This window comes from Leuresthes tenuis, unplaced genomic scaffold (assembly GCF_036924035.1).
Source record: "Leuresthes tenuis unplaced genomic scaffold, fLeuTen1.0.hap1 SCAF_22, whole genome shotgun sequence".
Taxonomy (NCBI): Eukaryota; Metazoa; Chordata; class Actinopteri; order Atheriniformes; family Atherinopsidae; genus Leuresthes; species Leuresthes tenuis.
In genome coordinates, this window is record NW_027325376.1 from 12368929 (window position 1) to 12389525 (window position 20597).

Genomic DNA, 20597 nt, shown 5'->3' on the forward strand with positions numbered 1-20597 from the left:
AGCGGCCTGTTGGAGGTAATACCAGTGCTGTCAGGAAAGATGGAGCTGTGGCAGTCCACACATGCGATGTATTCAAATTTAAGGCTTGATTGTTTTGTATCAAGGAACAAGTGATGACAATGATACTGAGGCAAAAGTGAAAAACATCAAAAACCAGGGACTGATTTTTTTTTTCTAAATTCCCCCCATCAATAACTTTCAACCTGTAATCATTCTCAATATCAGGTTATTAAATTTTAGTGAAACAATGTCAGAGATTTTTGTTTCCAATGGCGTCATTGATCACTGATGGCATTAAGAGATTAAAAGATTTCCCGTCCTCCCCGTGTTGTTGACAAGCGCTCTAACGCATTACAGTCATTAGCATTCAGCTGGCTCATCAATAAGCACTTGGCTGATCCATCAGTCTTCCTCAGATGCAGCTCAGGGGACCCTGCCAAGGGTCTCTGGCAGCTCAGACAGAGGCTATGGGGTCACCCTGAATCTGTTGGTCTCCACATGACACGCAAATACACACACACACACCTGATTTAGTGTTTATCTGCCAGGCAGGTGTCACTACGAGCTTTTGTTTGTTAAAATTCTTTTTTCATGGTGCTGTAAGTTGTGTCAGTTTAACTACATCTGCTTGTCAGCATGTTAGTGTTCATCAGTGTGCTTTAATTTGTTGTTTTGTGTTGACTTGATCATTGAGTCCTTGAATGTGTGTATACATGTGGGTGCGTGGACCTGTAGGAGGACAAAAACCATCAAGTTTAAGCTGTATCAGTCAACTTCAGTAATGTCTGGTACAGTATTATCATTTATACATGCTGTGTGGGTGTTGCTCTGTGTAAGTGTCAGGTATGGCAGTGTCAGTGTCAGTCAGCACAACACTATGTGGTGTCAGTGTATGACAGTGTACTCTGATGTGATAGAGTGCTACTGTGAATGACAATGTCTCCACTTAGAAACAAGTGAGCAGTCTCTGAGAGGGAATGTGTAAAGAAAAGACAGGATGTGAGGAGGGATGCTACAATTCGTCATGAAAGGCTTCTCCTTCTGCGTACTCCAGAGTTCCCATAAGCAGTAGGGCTCCAGTAGTGTTGTCCCTGACAAAGATGATGAACGGGTGGTCGGCATAGAACACCTTGGGCTTTTCTACGTGTTCTTCTGCATCCTCTTTCCCAGTCGGAGAAGCCAACTCCAGGGAAGCCCAGTGGAGGACGCCGGCAAGATGAAGTTTAACTTTGGTCTTTTCTGACATCCTGGAGAAGTCAGCCATCTTTGGGTCCCAGGCATCGGTCAAGCCCAGAGTAGACAACTGTTTCTGGAATTTGAAAACAGAGAAGGATGGAATTAATGGACTGTGTTTTGAATCGGCTGTCTTAAATCCTAAGGCCATCCAGCAGAGAGATGTACTGCAAGTATATGCAAACAAGCAGCTGCCAGGGCACTGATCAATTATGCACTCAAGGAGACCAAACGACGAGTGGGAGGGAAAGAATATTTTAAAATTTCATGATGCTGTGACACTCAGAAGTGATGTGTGCTGCACCTCCTGGACCTTCCCACATGGTTAACTTAATATACCCTCCAAACCAGTGAATGAGTAACTTTTCTAAAGGGGTTTAATTTACTACTATAATGTTTATTTAGTTTGTATCTTCAAATTTCAAAATGGAAAGGAGGTTGACAGTTGCCCTTGTTGTGAGCTGGCAGAACAAAGTAGGCGACAGGCAGAGAGGAGACGGAAGGAGGATGCAAAGGATGAATAATTTAAGAGTGATGCCCCGTGACCTCAGCACCTCCTTTGTTTTGCCTCTGATATGAATTCCACAGAAAGTCGCCGCCATGACAGGTAGTTTATCCTCCCATGGCAGAGGGCCACTCACAGTGACAGCCTTCTCCAGGGGCCACACGAGAGCATGTGTTGGTGTGAATGTGTGAACGTGTGTGTGGATGTGCTTACGGCCACAGCCAGACGTTGCAAAGGAGATGAGAGTGTGACAATAGGATTTACTGGCGTTATTCAAACTAAAGCTGACTAAACTCTTTATTGGAACTATCTTTTAATGGCAGATAAGAGTAAATAATTTGGAAGTAAATAATCCGGTCCTTACAAGGTCTTAAAATGAGCCAAATACAATGCCAGATGAGCGACATATGAAAAGTTACACTGTGTCATTATTATCTGAACAAAAACTAACCCAAAATGCAGAGGCAGTGTCTGAAAACTGAATCTCACGGCTTCTATAGGATGTAAGAGGGTAAGCCAGGTCCTGCTAATCAAATGCACTTGATTAATTGATCACCTGCAAGGTGACTTAACCTTTGTAGAAGCAGAGGTTTTATCAGTGTGCTGGTCTGGAGCATTCAGCTGTGTGCTAACACAGTGCCATTAACACAATTAACACAAAAAGCAATTGTTGCTGTTGCACAATCCGGGGAAGGGTTATAAGGCCATTTCCGAAGAGAAATGGTTATTCTGAAGCAGGAAACATTTAAGACAGTTGTCAATCTTGGACGCTCAGCAAGTTCACTCAGGGTTAGACTGTGCAATGCTCAGTGAAACTCAGAAATACCCAAGAGTTATATCTCAGACTCTACAGGCCTCTGTTAAACTGTTTAATGTTAAAGTTCATGACAGCGCCGTCAGAAAAAGACTAAACACGTGTGGCCTGTTTGGAAGGGCTGCAGTAGATTTGGTTTGAAAATACATGTATGTATCTAAAAAAACTAGAAGACCTCCAGAACAATGTCCTTTGGACAGATGGGACCAAAGTGGAAGTTACTGGACATAATGGCACATTTGGCAAATGTGCTATGTGCCCCACAGATAAAGCTTGGCTGAAAAATGGTTTTGCAAAAGGAAAAAGACCCTCAAACAAAGCAGCAAATCTACAACAGAATGGCTGAAAACAACAACAACAAAACAATCTGCATACTGCAGTCACAATAACTCAACCTGAAAGCATTGCTGAAAGCATTGACAGCCCTTAAGAAAGCTGTGTATACATAAATGCCTGCGAGTATCAATGAACTGAAGCAATGTTGGAAAGAAGAGTGGACCAAATTCCTCCACAATGATGTGAGAAACTGATGACATCAAAAAGAGACTATTTCACGAGGTGGTTCTACAAGCTGTTGAATTGTGGGGTGTATTTCATTTTTCACTTACTACTTCCGCATTTTGGCTCAGTTTTTGTTAAACAAATAATGAGAGTTTAACATGTCTTGTGCAGTTCTTCATCTGAGGTTGTGCTTACTTATGTTAAGGACCAGATTATTTTTTTAAATTCATTATGCCCTTACATGTAAAACCATAGAAAAGAAGTGTGAATTCTTTTTCACACATCAGTATCTGCTTTTCTGCTTAAAAACTGACATGTGGATGCAAGGAGAATTTACTTTGGCTCTATATCTAAATATGAAATAAGTGGAGGGATATACAGATGTAGGCATCATGCAAAGGTCATTCTTTCACAGGGACACACGTGCCACCTCCAGCTCTAATGCACTTCTATTGTCTTCATCCATTATTCCTCCACTCTTCCTTTTTCCTCCCACCCTCCACCACTGCATCACTGTCTTCCTCTGCTGCTCTGCCACTTGCCTGCCGTACCCATTCCTCATCTGCCTCACGTGGCCTCACTTTATCCCATCCTGTTCCTAACTACGTCTTCTTACTCCCCACCTCATTCTTCCTCGACATATATCAGGCGTTGTGCAGCGATCGTGCAACTAGTATTTTTGCTCCTTGTCTAATGACAAAACGGGCACTCGGTGTATTCCTTGACTTGTTTGAGACAAATGTGTGAGCGAGTTAAAGTTGTTCCCAACTCGTGCCCATCTATCCTCATTCTCTAATATTCAATCACTACGCCTGCAGAAGTGCTTCAGGTGAGGTTCAAGAATAAAATGTAATTGTTTTTTGAAGCTATGAAGTGTAAAACGTATCCTGCGTCAGCATGATGGAAAAAACAGACAAAGGATGTAAGAAGAGCCCTACAGAGGTGTGGAACCGCATTATATGGGGAGAAAAACCTCTGGGAGGTGCTCTTTGGCTGCCCTTTCTCTTCGACGCACCACATGAATCTTAGATGGAACAGCACTGGGAGGACTGCTGATGTCTCGCTCACAGCTTCCACAAGCTATTTGTCTGCGAGTAAGAGCCACAGGCACCGTCAGTTGGTGGTTTCTTCTATTTGTGTGTGTGTGTAGGGCTTACTTGGCCTACAGCAGTGTGATGGCTAACCAGGCCTGAAGAAGCATGGCATCAACCCTCAGGCATGCAGCATTCAGCATCACATTATTTCACCTTGATGGTTGAGCAAACTAAGTAGCATTTTGGGTATACCTGTGGGGGCTGTTGAGCGGACAGTTTGTGACAGCAAAGACATGATGTAGCTCCACTTGTGAGGAGTCAATGAAGGCAAAGCTTCTCTAGTAGTGGCACAAATAAATTGAAAAAACAAGAAAAAAGAAAAATGAGGCAAGAAGAATAGATCAAAAAGGGAGACTCCTGCAAAGTGGTGTTTTTTTTAAGCTTCTGCATGCAAACTATGTGTGAACTGGCAAAGACCTTCAGATCAAAATCTAGGAGAGACTACACACCAAATATAACAACTAAATCCCATCAATAAAAAAGCAAGGATGAAGCCAGGTAGACTGAATATCAAAAACTGAAACACCCTGTTAGTTTCCACATGTACTTGTTCAACTATTTCTTCATTTTGTCTTTTATTGTTTTTTCTTTTATGTTATCTTCCTACAAACTCAATGTTGTATTTATTGCTCTTTGAACAGGAGTGGAGCCAGTGGGAAATTTCCCACTGGTACAATTAAAGGTTTTTGTTTCCATGTTAATTTCTGACTTTACAGTCCCTGTACAAAATAGGAATTGACTTCCATCAAAACCAGAATCTCTCGGTAATTCTTGCTACAATTATTCAAGAAAAGTCAAACAAACCTGAAAACAACAACAAAATATCCCACTAAATTTAATTTGAAGGAGATAACAAAAGACAAAACAACAGAACCAAACACAGAGAACCAAGAAAAAAGGTCGAAAAAAACAGGAAAAAGTGCATTTGATTATCTTTGTTCCACTACATTCTTTACTGTGACATACAAGCCTGTCCAGGGAGTAACCCCTCTTTCAATAACAGCTGGAATAGGCTCCAGCCCAGCCGCAACCCTGAGTTAGATTAGGCGCGTATAGAAAATGGATGGATTTTGGATGGAATTTTTTTTAATTTTGCCATTCTCATAATAAAAGGTTACTGGTTTATTGTTTTACTAGTTCCTAAAATTTTTCGTCAGTGCTTTGACATTTTTCCTCACTGTCATATGTAATCAACCCAGTTTCAGCCATAAATATCCGGTGTTAACTGGTGCAGCAAACTACTTCACACATAGGGATTCGAGTTACTAATTCTCGTCACTTTCTGTGTATCCAGGTCTTGAAATTGCATACAGTGACAGGAAAGGACTTTTTATTTTTTTTTAATTCTACCATAGCCTCTTTATTCAAACTATCTCTACCTATTTGACCAGCCTCATCCCTGTTTTTTTTCATGCAGACTGCCGTAAATGCATTTGTAAAGGCATTCCCAGAGAATGCATTAATCTGCCAGACACAAACACAAGCTGACTTGACCTTCATGCCTTTTGTGTCGTACATGTGCAAAACGACAGGTGTTACTAAGTGCTCACACGGCAACAGTGTCATCATGGATAAGCCTCCTAAATCTCAGCCAGAGGAAGAATCACTGTGGTCATACATAATACAGATTTTGTACAGATCCTATATTAAGTACACCAACAAGGCTTACATCTTTAATCATCAGTCATGAAAGCGTGTTAATATGGACACTAAAATGGCAACATATTCTTCAGTCATTCATTCATCATTTACTCAGCATAAATTATTTTTGTCATGGATGATAAAACTTTTATACTCAAATGTTACTGCATCTTACACCAACTTGTTAAATGTATTTATTAAGCTTCTATCCTTTCAGGACAAAATGCAGGAGAACAAAGCTGAATTTGAAAATCGTCAGACAGATGAGACAAGGCTTGCTTATGGACCTACAGTAAGTTAGTCAGAAAGAATGATTCTGGTGTTTTACATCTCAAAAAGGTGCCCATGTCTAAACTAAACATGTTTAGTTGTTCGTTTTACATGCAAGTGTATGTCATGGTGCGAGAACACAGAGGGCTACGCATTAGTCCAGTTTTAGAACCCTAAAATTGTTCCAGTTTCACAGCAGACATTCAAACTAGAATAATTGCACCAGCAGAGAAAATCACAGCATTAAAAACGATTTTTCATTGATCGGTGTCTACAGCTTCATGAAGATTTGTTGTCTTTAAACAGTGATTACTACAGTAATTTACAGTAAATGTTTCAGTGCGGCAAACTGGGAGACAACCTGACAGCTGATTTAACATCCACAGAGTCCCAATGTTCAAAGAAAAAATAGTTTTAAATTCTACTCTGGTCTGAGTCTGAGGATGTTCCAAGGATGATGTCAGTGTCCTTACAATAATAGTTGATTGATCATTAAAACCTAAAACCTACCAGGGATGTTGATGGTTTCAAAGACATTATCTACAGCAAATTACTGTTTCTATCCCGCATATGCTTTGATAATGGCTGTATAAATGAGGAAGTGAGACGGAGTGTCTGACAGCTGCTTCAGGCCCAGCAGGAGGGGAGAAATCAGAGAGAAACTCATAATGTGTTGTTGTTTGTAGTTTGGTTGAGCTAAAAATAGCAAAATCTAGAGGAAAAGGAAGAGATGGAGAAAAGAAAAGGAGAGAGAAGACAGACCGTATTGTGAGTAACTGAATGCAAAATCTGCAGATTAATTAGCCAGTATTGTGCTAAAATCTGATCCCCTACAAAACCCGGCAGTTGTTGCCAATTTTATTATAGTAAACGAATTACAAGACTTCCAGATACATTCAACAGTGCGTTTTAAAATTGATACTCATTAGAAACATGTTTGTTTTTCTACTTATGGTAGGATCATTTCATCATTTGTCTGTGAGGAGTAAACACGATTTTGAGGCTCATCCTACAGCTTGAGCGTAAAAACTCTACCATGAAGTTAGAGTTCAGGGTCTTCAGAGCAATCGACATCACAATTTGGAGTCTGTGCAAACTGACGTGTGATGTCAACATCAATTCATCTATTGCCAGGATTGGTAAAAGGTGTGTGGCGCTGTGATCATAGTACTAATACTGCTAATACTCATAAAATATCTGTGTGGATCTCAGGAGGTCCAGTGCAAACTCTGGCGAGTACAGCCAGCATGCCGTAATTCCCTCGAGACCACGTGCGTGATGTTATTTGTTATTTGGGGCACATTTTTCACAGCGTATGAAACATTTTTTGTTTTAATACTGACACAATATCATCAAATGACTGAATAATCAACAGTATTTTTAACTGAAAAAGCACATGCCTGAATTTAACACCTTCAGGCTAGAGCATCCATCATTAAGCAATAAAGTATTAAAGCAGTGTAAAGGTTGGATTCAAACACAAGCCCAATGATTGGGAGTCAGATCTCCTCCCTCCCCTCCTACCTCCTTACATGGTCCATGCTTTGTTTTAATAAGCAGAATGAGAGTTTCTTATCATCTGCTACTGCTGCTGCAGCTGACGCAGTGACTGACACAGAAGGGTGCAGTTGTAGAGCTGTGCGGTGAAAAAATGCATCGGAAAGTAATGGTGAAGACGGTTAAGTGGCTATGTACTAATAACTGATGACCAAGCGTCAGATTGTGACGAGCTTGTAAAGAGAAGGCACTGATGGGGTTTTCCCTCATTACAGGGTTAAAAAGCTTTTCACCGTATCCATTTCCTGTCACTTTCAAGTCATCCAGGTCTTTCTCTCATTGTTTCCTTTGCATTTCTTCCTCATCACCTGCAATAAAGGAGGCTGTGCCAAAAAAAACTTAAAAAATAATTCGTAGAACATTGTGCATCAAATGTCATCAGAGGACAACATCTCACTCATACCACACATGGTATGTTTTAATATCTAATGTGCCTCCACACTGTGAAAACCAACTGACGCAGACTGGAACAAATAGATCCAATCGATCATGGCGCCTACATCAAGATTATAATCAGCCCCATCATGATAACAGACTAAGGGTGAAAATTGCCTTACCTCCTCTTCTCGTGCAGCTTAAACCTCATGTTCCCTCTGGTTTACCAATAACAGTCATAAAAATAATTATTTTAAGCTGCTGCCACCTTAAACAAATAGACATGTTCTGCTTAATTCACTGCTGCCCTTAACACTCCGTGTGGGTGGTTTTAAGCATGCAGTGGCATCATCACAGCTCCATTTCATGGACATATTTGATGCAGGCTCAAGAGAGAGAAAAAAGGAAATAAACAAAAAAAACCTCTCTCTTTCTCTTACACAGTCAGCTCCCTTAAGACTTCAAAGCCTCTCCATCCCTTTATTGAGCCTCATCAGCTTTTATCCTACTTGTTTATTTACACGGGCTTTTACCTCTTTTGCATGGTCAATATGCTGGTGTGTCTCATTCACTCGTTCGCGTACGCACATGGACGGCTTTTTATTCCATTTCACAAAAAATACAGATGCAAAAAAGAAGCCGGGCTTTCAGTGAGATGTTAAACAAACGGCTATGAAACACATCTGATTAATTCATATGATGCGGGGCTATGGTAGCTATGTTAAAACAGCTGCCCCTTGACACTGTACACCGCAGAGTGCGCTCTTGTAAATATTTGATGCCCTTTTGACCTCATTAGCCATGATTGAGTGAGCTCTCTGGTGCATGCTCATCTGTCTTAGTCACCAACTGGAGATACAGCCAGAGCAGAGCTCAAGTCTGGCTATTAGTGTGTGTGGGTGTGTGTGTTTGTGGGTGTGTGGCCTGGTCAGCAGAGGATCAGAGAGAGAAGGTAGTTAATCGGTGACCTCTGGTCCGGGCTTGTTAAGAGGGCTCTTCGACTCTGGCTACAGACCCCGACACAATGTGCCCCTTGGAGGAAAACACTACAAGAGATGGAAAGCAAGGAAAAAAGCCAAATTCTGAAGCTATTCATAGCTCTTTGTTACGCTTTCCACCTTGTCCCCAAGCAATCATTGACCCCCCCTCGTCCTCCTCCACCTCTCCGGCTCACTTTCCTGCCGAATGTCACTTCTATTTAGGTCAGCAGGGCTGAGGTACACTTGCTCAGGGATAGAGTATTAGAGGCACATGTGAGACCTACAAAAAAGGATTTAGATCCCTGCGACTGATATGACAGAAAGGACAGAGGTGAAGGGGGAAGTGGGTTCACTGGATGTGGCAAATTCTCTTAACATGATTCTAAAGTGTGTGATTTTGTTTGTACTTACGTGCCATGCACACTGGACACAAGTGTTTGAGGCTAACACACACACACACACACTACTATGATCATCTGTTTGTCCAGATGCTGCTCTCTAATCTCAGGAGTCTGTGGCCATCCCAAGCACTGACAGACAGAGTGGTAAACAGTATTAACGCACGGTGATGAGCAATTATTTGCCTGACCCAATTGAAAAAATGACCATCAGAGAACACATGGCAGGCTGTCACTGGCCAGAGGGGCTGCATTGGCAGAGGAGATCGGAGTGGGCAGAGGGTTCATTCAGGGTTTTGTCCCTCTCATAAAGATTCCTTAAATGTGCTTCTTCTTTTGAGAGCGCAAATAAAGGAAAACAGCTTGTTATGAGTCAGACAATCAGGGGCCAAAAGAGAGATGTTCTTATCCATTATTTGATTACATAATGGAAACACTGTACAACTACTTTTAACTATTTACAAAAGTGAACTTCTTTCTTTGGTCTGGCAGGCCCTCTTGCAGAACAAAAGAGGATTTGTGAAACAGCGTGTTTTCTGCTCTTTCTCAGGCGGAGCCATAGCCGTGTCAAAAGGAGTTGTTCCAAGCTTTAGTACTAGATTACAGCCTTCTCCCCAGAGCATCCTGACAATGTTAATGTCAAAAGCTTGTTCTTCAGGGCATGGCTGGTAGAATAACATGGCAGCGCAGCTCTACAGAGATGTTTGTCAAACGAGGAAGAGGGCAAAGTGGATTTCATTAGTCCATGATGAGGTTATGACATTCGTATGAAGAGGACATGGTAATAGGTTCCAGTCAGTGTACCCAGCCCTGAGGAAATGGGTTTTACTGGCATGCCCTCTGTATCTGTCAGGTTCAACTAACTTCTCAATCTCTCTTTTCTGCTTACTCAACCTTTCTAGCTCATCTACATCTGTTGTGTCACCAGCTCCTGTTCAGCATCTTTCTGGTTGCTGCGGGGAGGGCATTTAAAAACAACACCATAAGAGGATGTGAGCTGTTAAGAGTGTAAATTTAAATAAGAACACATCAATGCGAACTGGAGAACTCAAGCTGTTTCTGCCACGCGCATGTTTTGCTTTTAATGCTGTAATTTAAAAACACAGGTCCTTGGTCCTTTAAAGACATGCAAGGCCACAATTTTTGACCGTTCGCCAAAAAAGTTCCCAACTTTGCCAGCCGCTGTGTTCATGTCCATCTCCAAGAAGACTGAGAGTGCCCCAGACATAAGACTTTACCGCCCAACTGATTAACAGCAGATATGCTCTAAAGCAAGATGAGCCAATCCAGACATAAAGAGACAGATATCCGAGTGACAGGATGATGAAAGGTTATAACAAAATACTAATCGCTAATGTTCATCTCAAACCCCGTTTAGCCTTTAAAAATGATACTGTTAGACACAGACTTGAAATATTTCAGGATTATCAGGTCATTGGTCTTTTGAGCGCAGTGTCAAAGTAAATTCCTCTGTGGCTTGATGATGAATGCAAATCTGACCCAATTCCTTGCTACAACAATGAATGTAAAGCAAATGAATTAGCCTGCAATTTTTATCTATTTTTCTCTTGCCACTCTGAGGAACAAGACTTAATCTAATGTTTAGTTTTTTCTACTTTTACTGTCATTATGTGTTTTTGGGGAGTGTATTTCTCTTGACTTTCAGGTTCAGAGCTACTTGTACAAATGAGTAACTTGACAACTGTCTGTATGCTGTTTCTCCAGTTTTCACACAAACAATCCTAAAAGTTCTGAAGAAATAAGGGAAGTTAATCTGTAGAACCATGACATTCTTTCTACAATGACAACGACAGCAGGATATTCTCATCAGGGTTTCTCCCTGCGTGGTTCTATCAGCTTGTGTGTTCTCTTGCCCCTGGAACAGGAAGTGGCCTTTTCAGATATTCTTCCATCAGCCCAACAGTGCTCAAATCCCCAAGTTAACAGTCCAACACAGCCTTCTCGTTGGCCTGTATGAGCCTTAATGAACTTCATGCACTCACATTAGCATTAGCTGCCACTAAGCTGCTGCCTGTCTGCCTGGTGATGCTTTTGGTCTCTTATCTTCTGACTTAAACAAGCTACCTGCTGGCTCTGGTGGAGACCGGAGCAGAGAGCCAGACTACCAGCTGGGCTAAGCCATAACCTTTGTGATCTTGCTAAAGCAGCTCTGTGGGGTGGCATCTGGGACCCCACCGAGGGGGCACAGGTTATGGTCACCCTCAGGAACCCCATAGCATTCTAGAATCTGGGGTTTAATTCATTGATAAAAGCTGTGAGATGTTATGTGTGCAGCTCCTCAAGGGAGGAAGAAGAGTGGGAATGAGGGACATTTGAATTCAACTGAGTCAGAATCTGCACTGATCTCAGAGGGGCATGCCAGGTTACTGCTGTAGTTACTCAGACATCTAAAAGTGGCAGTACAAGTAGCAGACAGGAAACCAGACAAGGAACACAGGTCACAGACGGTGTGAATGCATGTGGGGTAAAAATATAAAGAAATGACAACCAAGTAACACAGCACAACATGAAGGCAGAGCAGCAAGGCACAAGGACAAAGGGAGATGACCTGATCAAAGCAAGTGAGGAGGAAGACGATTTATGTATGAATAGAGAAAAAAAGCTTTTATCAGGGAAGAAAAGGTTTATCAGCACCAGAAACTGATCTGAACAGAAGCTGAGAATAAAGAAGAAGAGATACTGTATGGAAAAGCAAAAGGAGGTGGATGAAGAAGGAGACGAATCAGTGAGAATAACGGCTGGATTGTTATAAGAAAGTGTACAAGGTGAGCTGAAAAATGTGCGTGGATACAGGAAATGAATGAAAAAGCAAAATGAAACTGAGGCTGGACAGGATTCACTTTGTCAAATCCCAGCATTAAAAAAATTGGCAATGGCCTCTCTCCTGCACATTCAGGCTACATCCACATGAACTCAGATCCATTTTAAAGCCGAGGTTTAGAGCTAAACTGATTTCCTCTAAGTGACCATTGATTCAGATATCATCTCTGCCCCTGGAGAAAAAAACAATAATGAAGACCAGCAATACTGGAATGCATGAACAGCACCAGGGAGCTGGATCTTTTCCTGAAATTATCACCTGAGTTTAAGATGATAATGAAGGCATATATTTGCAAACCAGAAAAAGCTGTGAAGTTATGGAAAATGAAAATAGAAAAAAAAGATTCCTGCTTTAACTTAGGCTTTTATTGCATTGGAAACAGTATGAACCCAAGATATCTCTAGTTCTGGGTTGTGGATTGCATTTTATTGGTGTACATCCATTTTTGAATCAGTCTGGATAGTCCTTTTTCATATTTTGTCACAGAGTGTCCATTTTCTTCAAGAAAAGATCTACTCCAACTAAAGATCTATATACTGATTGATCTGATGGTCTGTCCCAGATGCCTCTGACACCGGAGAAGGTAACGTCACCTCCGGGCAAGGTTAACACAAGGCTTCTTTTTTGCACTGTAAAGTTTTTGGCGCATTTGTAGATGTTACTCAGCATTGCAGTGCTTGACAAAGCTTCCCCACACCATTTCCTAGCCCGTGTGGTTATATTAGCTACTAATGAACGACAGGTCTTGATGCAATGTTGTTTGATCGATTTTTGCCCCTTTTTCTTTGAAGTTCCTTTAATCACTGAATTAAGTTTATCAAATATAGAGAAAGAAAGATGAAAACCTCTTCTGATATTTCTTTGAGGAACGCTGTTTTCAAACGTTTCAATAATCCTCACACAAATCTGAGAGTAGACATCCTCTTTGCTCCTCAAAGACGCGTTGACACTGCTTTTGCACCGAATTATAATTACAAAAACCTAATGACACCTGTTCACTTGATCACCATCATTATTAATTCTCTTTTTTTTCCCCCATCATTACTAGCCTTAAATTACACCCAATCCCAACTCTTTTGCAATGTGTTGCAGGCCTGAAATGCAATAATGGATGTATATCAACAAATGAAAAGAAACATTGAATATACTGGATTCATACTATCTACAAAGATGAAAAAGTCAAAGTATATGCAAGAATTACTACATTTTTTTTCTAGCATTTTTATATGGTTCCAACACTGTATGATTTGGCGTTGCGAACACACACGCACACACACGCACGCACGCACACACACACTTCTAAGATAAGACTCACTCATAATGCTAAAGTTCTCAAAGTTTTTCAGTAAATCTCTCAAAAGACATCATTTGCTCTACTAACCTGCAGACTGAGCGTGTTTGTGATGTTTGCCTTAGGCATCGAGATGGCCACACTGGTAAGACTAGTCTTCTCCAGCCACTCTGACAGCAGCTCCAGGGTCAGCAGCTTGTTCAACCTGGCCAGATTTTCAACATGAAAGGGCAGCAGGAGCACAAGGCTGGCCTTACCTCCCCACAGAGGTGCCTCCAGAATTTGTACCATGCTGTCAGTGTCTTCATGGAAACGGTACAAACCTGTAGGATGAGACAGCAGGGGAGCAGACACAGACTTGAGGAAAGATCAGAGTGTCAAGGAGAGGGGCATTTGACTTTTTTAGTGCCTCAGTGTAGTGGCTCTCTACAGCAGTTCTCTTGTAAGCTGGTTCTCTGTTTTTTCAGCTGTGTCACAGCAATCATTCCGCGACGCTCGAGTGCTCACTGCCCAAATGAACTCAACTCAAGCAGGACACAGCAGTCCATGTTTAGCTTCAGACTTAAAGAGAGCACAAACTGCTGCGAGATGGCAACACATCCCTGCAACAAAGTTTCTCCTGAATTGAAAATGGCATCGTAAGTAACATTAAAATGAAAATGATGTATTTCTCCAACAACTTTCAATGCTTTCATTGCAGAAATTCCCTCTGCTTTGTTGTTTGAAGACATTACATAAACGATGAAAAGCTGCTAAATAAACCATGAGGTAGATAGTGATTAATAAGAGGGAAGCAGATTGGAACTTACAGATGTTCAAGCATTTTCAGAGTCTTTTTTTAAATTTATTTGCTAGCAGCAACACAACAGCAACAGACTGTGTTTGTTTTTTACCTGCTCGGTGCATCATCACTACCTTGGTATATTTTCTTCCCAAGAAGATGCGAGGATCGTTGCTCTCCTCACTGAAAGCTCTCTCCCACAGCCCTGAAACATTTTAAATACAGAGAGATTGATGAGGACAGGCTGTGGGACAATAATCAGTGATTGAAAGGGGTGTTAATGGTGAAAAAGTGGGGATAAAGTTGAGCAATACCACGTCTATAAAACGCATATAAGCCCCATACGGTGACCCCACCTTATGCTGAGCTTGAACCGTTGACTATGTAGTGCTCATTTAAAAATGTAAGCTCCTCTCAAAGCTGCTGAGTTGGAGTGCTTGACTAAAGCAGTTACACTGTCCTGAAGGCCGCCATGAACCATTCACCGTTCAACACGTCCTACTTGGCCCTGCTAACCCCCCTGACAGCTGTCAGTTTAAGAAGGGCTGAAAGCAGTGGAATTACTGCTGTAATAACCTCACAACACATTCTCAAAGCTGCCGGTCCATTCCATATTGTGGGGAACATTGGATGAAGCACTGAGGTCGACAGATTATGACTTTGTACCCATTTTACTCTTTGTGAAGGACATCTAAGGCTGGCTTTGGCTCGAACTAATGATGATGGTCATTAATGATTAATCGTTTGGAAAAATCCCCACTCTCAACACACAATGCTCAGGAACAAAGAGGTCAAAAAATAAAATTGAAATGCCTCATTGCCAACATAGAAGTTTTCTTATCAAATACACCGACTGAAGAAAGTGTGCAGCGGCATCTTTTGTTCATACTGTTATTATTATGTTATTATTGATCTGATCTGAAGTACCAATCAAAAGTTGTCATGCTTTCAAGAGATAAATGAGACTAAGTTGTGTACCACTTGTGGCTGTCTATGGGAAGAGAATGGAAAGAAAAAAAATGCATTTCTTTCACATCACAACTCACGTTAGCAGGTGTCTCAGTGTGACAAAGGGAGAGCTGCTGACACTGTTAGCATCTATTGTACAGGTTTCAGTTTTGAGAACAACCTGAGTTTGTCTGCTTCTCCTGAACTGACCTGGGTTGGATTCACTCGGCATCTTTTGCAGAAATGAAAAAAAATTGTGGTTAAATTAAACATTTTAAATGAACAAAAGAAGGGAGGCAAAGAGATGCAAAGAATGGCACCCTTCATTTCTTTCTACGCTTACCAGGTAAACAGAAAATGGGTGGAATTTTACTGAGACAAATGGAAATATAAACACAAACACAAGCGCGTATTAGGTGAGAAACGAGTTTGTGCAATTACGACAAGCCTGAAAAGTTAATATTTGGTACGACCGGCTTTATTCTTAAACACAGGCTCTCTCAGAAAAGCTTTCTTATAATTCATTTAAGTAGTCTTCAGATATAGTTCTCCAGGCTACTTGAAGGACATTCCAAAGCTCTTCTTTCATCTGCCATAGCGCATTTCTTTAGGCCTGCCAATTCTTCTCTAATCCTCCACTTGGTCAGATCCCTCTCATTTCTGAAGGACACATTTCACACCGAGCTGAGATATGCCACGATTTTGAACACTGGCTCCATGGCAAGCAACTTGTTGGTGCAAAAATATTATCTAATGTCACTGTTAGCATTTTTCATAGATGCATGAAAGAAGTAGGAATAAATGATGAGTCTTTGTGACAATTTGAGTGTAACAAAGTACCTAAAGAAACACGTGTTCCAGATGCTTGTCCGAAAAACCAGCAGAACTTTTCATTTGTTGGGTTGGATATACGTGTGCATTGTGCAAGACAGAACACAAGAATATACATTTCGTTTGCATTCATGAGAACTTTGACTCCTGAATTAATTTACTTAGTCGCACTAAAGAGAAATGCCACTTTTATAAAGTTTCATGGCAATCCCCGCAGCGAGTGGGTAAATAAACAAGGCCTGAAACATGTTTTCATTAGTTCATTTTCACATGATGGATTAATAGACCAATCGTATGCAGCGGGGGTGGCATTTCCAGTGGAAACAAAACAACACTCTGGCTCTTTTGGACTGCAGCCACCGCAAATCACAGCCAAACGACATGCTAATACATGTCACAGGCATCCCCACTGCCTCCTGGAAGAAACACAATTCCACTGGAATTCAAAAACAACTTGCTGAAGGTTACCTGAAGTGGCAGCCATGTTGTTGTTGAAATGCTGTCACGATCATAACCGGCGTTCTGCACAGAGTGGTCGCAAATCAAGCAGATTTACCGCCCTCAGCCACCTGTAGAACCTGTATATTGGGCCTGCTTTGGGTTTGCTCTGCGCTGTCTCGTTGTAGAAGACAACACTGCAGCAGGCAGATCATCATCATAAACAGTGACACGACGGCACAGCTCAGAAATCCCTGGCTCACGCACATCCCAAGTTCGTGCTATAAATTTAAGGCAAAATCCAGGGAAGAATCGATTAAACCTCCCCCCTCATCAACGTTTGATTACAAGCAGTGTGGTATTTCAGAAGCGGTTATTAGAGGTTAAATATGCAGGGACTTGTTGTTCCCCTTGTTGTTGCAGTGCACTGTGCAAGTTTGTCCCTCCTACTCTTGCTCTTTTCACAATATTATTTTCTTCCTCCATCACCGGCGTTTCTCTAAAAACAAAACAAAGCCTGAATTAATTAACCAGTGTGGACTGGGAATCCCAAAGCAGGCCTTTACACCCTCTTCCCTCCCTCCCCAATAAGTCTGTCAATCTCTTCCGCTCGCTCAGCAGGCCACCCTCTTTCTTTCTTTGCCTTTCTCAGTTTTCACTTTTTACTTTATCCCCATCTTTTTTATCCTAATTCTTGTTTTTGTCCCATTCCCATCCAAACATCACTCCTATTTTATGTCTTCCTACCCCCCCACCCACCCTCCCACACCTTTTTTTGGCTTTTAACGTCTCTTCACAACAAACATGTTCCACTACTAATTGGCTCTGACCTTCCCCTTCTTTGAAAGTTGTATACAGAGAAGGGAAGGGGGTATGGCAAAAAGCTTTTATTTTAAGCCCCCCCCCCCTCTAAATAATTAACTAAAGAGAAAGAGAATGAATAAAACCAGAAAAGGGCAGTCTTAACAGACGCCTGCTCATTGCAAAAGAAATTCTGGCACCGTCTCAGAAAACAATGCGTTATCTCACGCTGTGACATCTTTAGGAGCCTGAAATAAAAAAAACAAACACAAAATTGACCACAAAATCAAAGGCTGATAGGAGGAGCAACAAGCAAACTATCGACCACTTCTAAATTGTGTATCAAAACTGAAGGAATCCAATTTTCTGTAACCTAATTTGTGCCACACAATCTTCTGAATAATCTAATTTGGATATTTCCTCCACAAAATTAATGAATGAAAAAATGAGGGTCGGCTCACAGAAAACCTAATTTCACAACAGAGTCAAAACATTAAACAAAGAAAATTAATTAAATTGCTTATCACGGCATTGTCTGCCAGAATATGTTGCTTTTTTGTTTTTTTTTTAGCGCTGTCTATCTGTTTTCACTTCAGCTGCACTGCCTTCATCGGTCTAATAAAAAGAATACCTGCGGGCGGAATAGAAGCAGATAGACACAGATAAGGACGGGAACAGGAGACATGTGGGAAGAGGAGGAGACAGGGGTAGATAAGACGTGCGATAAACAACGACAAAAGCAAAAAGAGAGACAAATGCCACAGAAAAAACAAGAGAACCAAAAGGATAAATTTAACCCATAGTAATCCTTTGTGGAGGCTGCAAACAGAAACGCGATTCTCTGTCAGCAGGCATATAACTGATGACTGTGCTCTGAGACGGAGAGAGATGGCAGATAACATTCCTGGAAAAATTATTATGAAAATGGAAAATAAGCCATTTCTATGACTCGGGATAAATTGAGAGTCTAATAGAACAAATACCGACCCCCTAAAAAGGAATATTTTACGTTCAATGATATATTTATTCTGCTACAAGAAACTTCTGATGAGGATTAGATGGATATGTCTCAGGGATTCAACTGTTAAATCACAGATGGAGCTGCCGACTGACTCCATCCGTACCAAAATACTCACAACTTCCCACCACTGCAGCCTGCCACAAAGAGCAGAGCCGAGCCAAGCTGTGTCGCTGCAGACTTTGGAGTGCTCCAAGCACAGATGTTCGGCATGACACCGAGGGAGAGAGTCTGGACACTTGTTACTCAATTATTTAAGATGACACATCACCCCCCAATGGAAGATGAATAAGCTCTCAGTGATAGACCCCAGAATCATCCTTTATCTGCTGTGTTCACCAGCTGGAGTCCGATGCATGTGCGCACACACACAGACATGCTCTCTGCACACAGGTGGCCATGCTGGCATACAACATGCAGTGGGTATAGTGCTGTGTGAACACTAAAATGGTGCACATGCCTGCCAGATTCACATTCCAGGATTTCTCATCCAAATACGGACAGATTGGATCATTTCAATTGATCTCACTCTGTCCTGAGGAGCTGCTTTGTTACAGGTCTCCAACCGGTGAGTTGCGCCATTGGATGCTCACCATAAAAATGCATTTTCATCTAAGAGGTTCTTCTTTTTTGTTTGGTTTTTTAGGGGTGACAGTTTGACTTTTTCTGACACATAATATTTTGCAATACGTTTCTACAAACCTTTAAAGTGGAGAGCATTTCCCAGGATCAGTGAACCAGCTTTAGCCCCGATTTCTGCCTCCAAAGGAGCTCCTTCCAGCCCACCGAGCGCAGCTTTAGCCCAGTCATGGAGCTGCTTCAGGTCAGCCTTCGCATCTCCTTTCCCCAGTGTCTGGTGCCTCAGCCTGAACCTGGTTTGGCTCGCCTTTGCAAAGGCCTGGCTGACTGCAGGAGTCTGCTTTGTAAACACAGCTGAGGCTGTGTGCAACTGAAAGCTTGTCCCGTTAGCATCGGCGAAGCTCTTCAACGCCCCGGACAGAAGTTCCCCAACCTGTCGTCCTGCTTTGGAGGGTGACGGCACCTTGAGGAGCTCTTGGATCTGGGTGGCAGTTGTACCCACAGAGCCTTCACCCAGTGCTCCGAGTGAGCAGGCCAAGAGAAGAGGGGAGAAAAGGGTGTTTGCCGAGCTTGAGTCAGAGCGGAGGGCCTTGTACAGGCGCAGACCCAGGGCCCAGCTCGGGTCACCCAGAGGTGGAGGCGGGCGAGGTGACGGGCTGGCTGGGGGTGCAGCGTTCTTGGTGGTGTTAGTGGCGCTGCCTTGCAGCAGCAGAATTAGGTGAGAAATCAGGAGACAAAAAAGTAGTCTGGGCAGCATGGTATACCTAAAGGAAAGCACAGGAAGAGGAGGCAGGATGAAGATCTGCATGACATGAGGAATGAGGAGAATGCATCCCTCCCCATTGAAATGCAAGCAAAGACTGCAGCTCCATCCTTTACACACTCTGACTTGATTTTCTGTACTAACTTCCCATGCTGATATTGCACCGTTCATATCTGAGAGAAATGAACACTATAAACAGCCTAAGGGTTCCCTCTTTGCAGTAAAACGCCCATTTGAGCAAACTCCAGAGCCACAGCGGCAAACTTGATTTAGTAAATTCCTCCCCGCTTGATAATTATCTCACCCACTGTGAAAAAAATCTGCGGGACAATTAGCTTAGATTGAGTCGCAAGAAGTGCTTTTTCAGACTGAAGTGGGTGAAAGGGATACACTAAAACACGTTCATCCATCTTGTCTTGGAAAAAATAAAACGAGTCATTGATTTTGAGGAAACGCTGACAGGAGCGACGGGGAACATCTGCTGTCTAGTTCAAGCCACTTCGTTTTGGTTTCCTAAAACCTCCTGACGACAAACAGAGAGGATGGAAGGAGAGAGAGGCAGTTTTGTTTAAATTTACCGTCAATTACGTTCAAGTGTATCTCCGTCCGGTCCTTCCAGCTGATCTGCAGAGGAGGTGAGACTTGAGACGTGGCAACCCAGGGAGGAAGTTTACCTTTCCCCCCTCAACTTCACAATTCTGCTTCTCTCGACACTTCCAGCCGCGGAAGCAGCATCCATGAGCTTCTCCAGGTTGCTCTTTCAAGGCTGGACTTGTTGAGCTGAGCAAAACTTTAGCCACGTCAGATGCAGCCACAATTAAAAAAGGCGAACCCCTTTACAAAAATATGTGAACAAAATGAGTGCCAGTTTGGCCAGTGCGCAGCGCGTCATCGTGTTTTTTGGCAGTTCGATTGACGTCTAAACGTCAAAACTAAG

General features: G+C 42.2%; 1 protein-coding gene across 1 annotated transcript; it reads right to left on the reverse strand.

Moving 5' to 3' along the window:
* Positions 1-183: 183 nt before the first annotated feature.
* serpinh2 (serine (or cysteine) peptidase inhibitor, clade H, member 2) lies at positions 184-20313 on the reverse strand. The gene is made up of 5 exons (XM_072376746.1): positions 20239-20313; positions 19021-19661; positions 14395-14487; positions 13592-13824; positions 184-1309 (listed from the first exon to the last, which is right to left on the reverse strand). Exons 2-5 carry the CDS (start codon positions 19652-19654, stop codon positions 1013-1015), a joined length of 1257 nt encoding a protein of 418 aa, XP_072232847.1. The 5' UTR covers positions 19655-19661; positions 20239-20313; the 3' UTR covers positions 184-1012.
* Between the last annotated feature and the right edge of the window lie 284 nt (positions 20314-20597).

Bases quoted from the DNA above. Each gene is read 5' to 3' on its own strand.
- serpinh2 (XM_072376746.1), bottom strand. From the start codon at position 19,654: ATGCTGCCCAGACTACTTTTTTGTCTCCTGATTTCTCACCTAATTCTG. The intron at 13,825-14,394 runs GTAAAAAACAAA...CTCATCCTACAG, and splicing joins AGTGATGATGCACCGAGCAG to GTTTGTACCGTTTCCATGAA. The intron at 1,310-13,591 runs GTTAGTAGAGCA...TTCAAATTCCAG, and splicing joins CAAACACGCTCAGTCTGCAG to AAACAGTTGTCTACTCTGGG.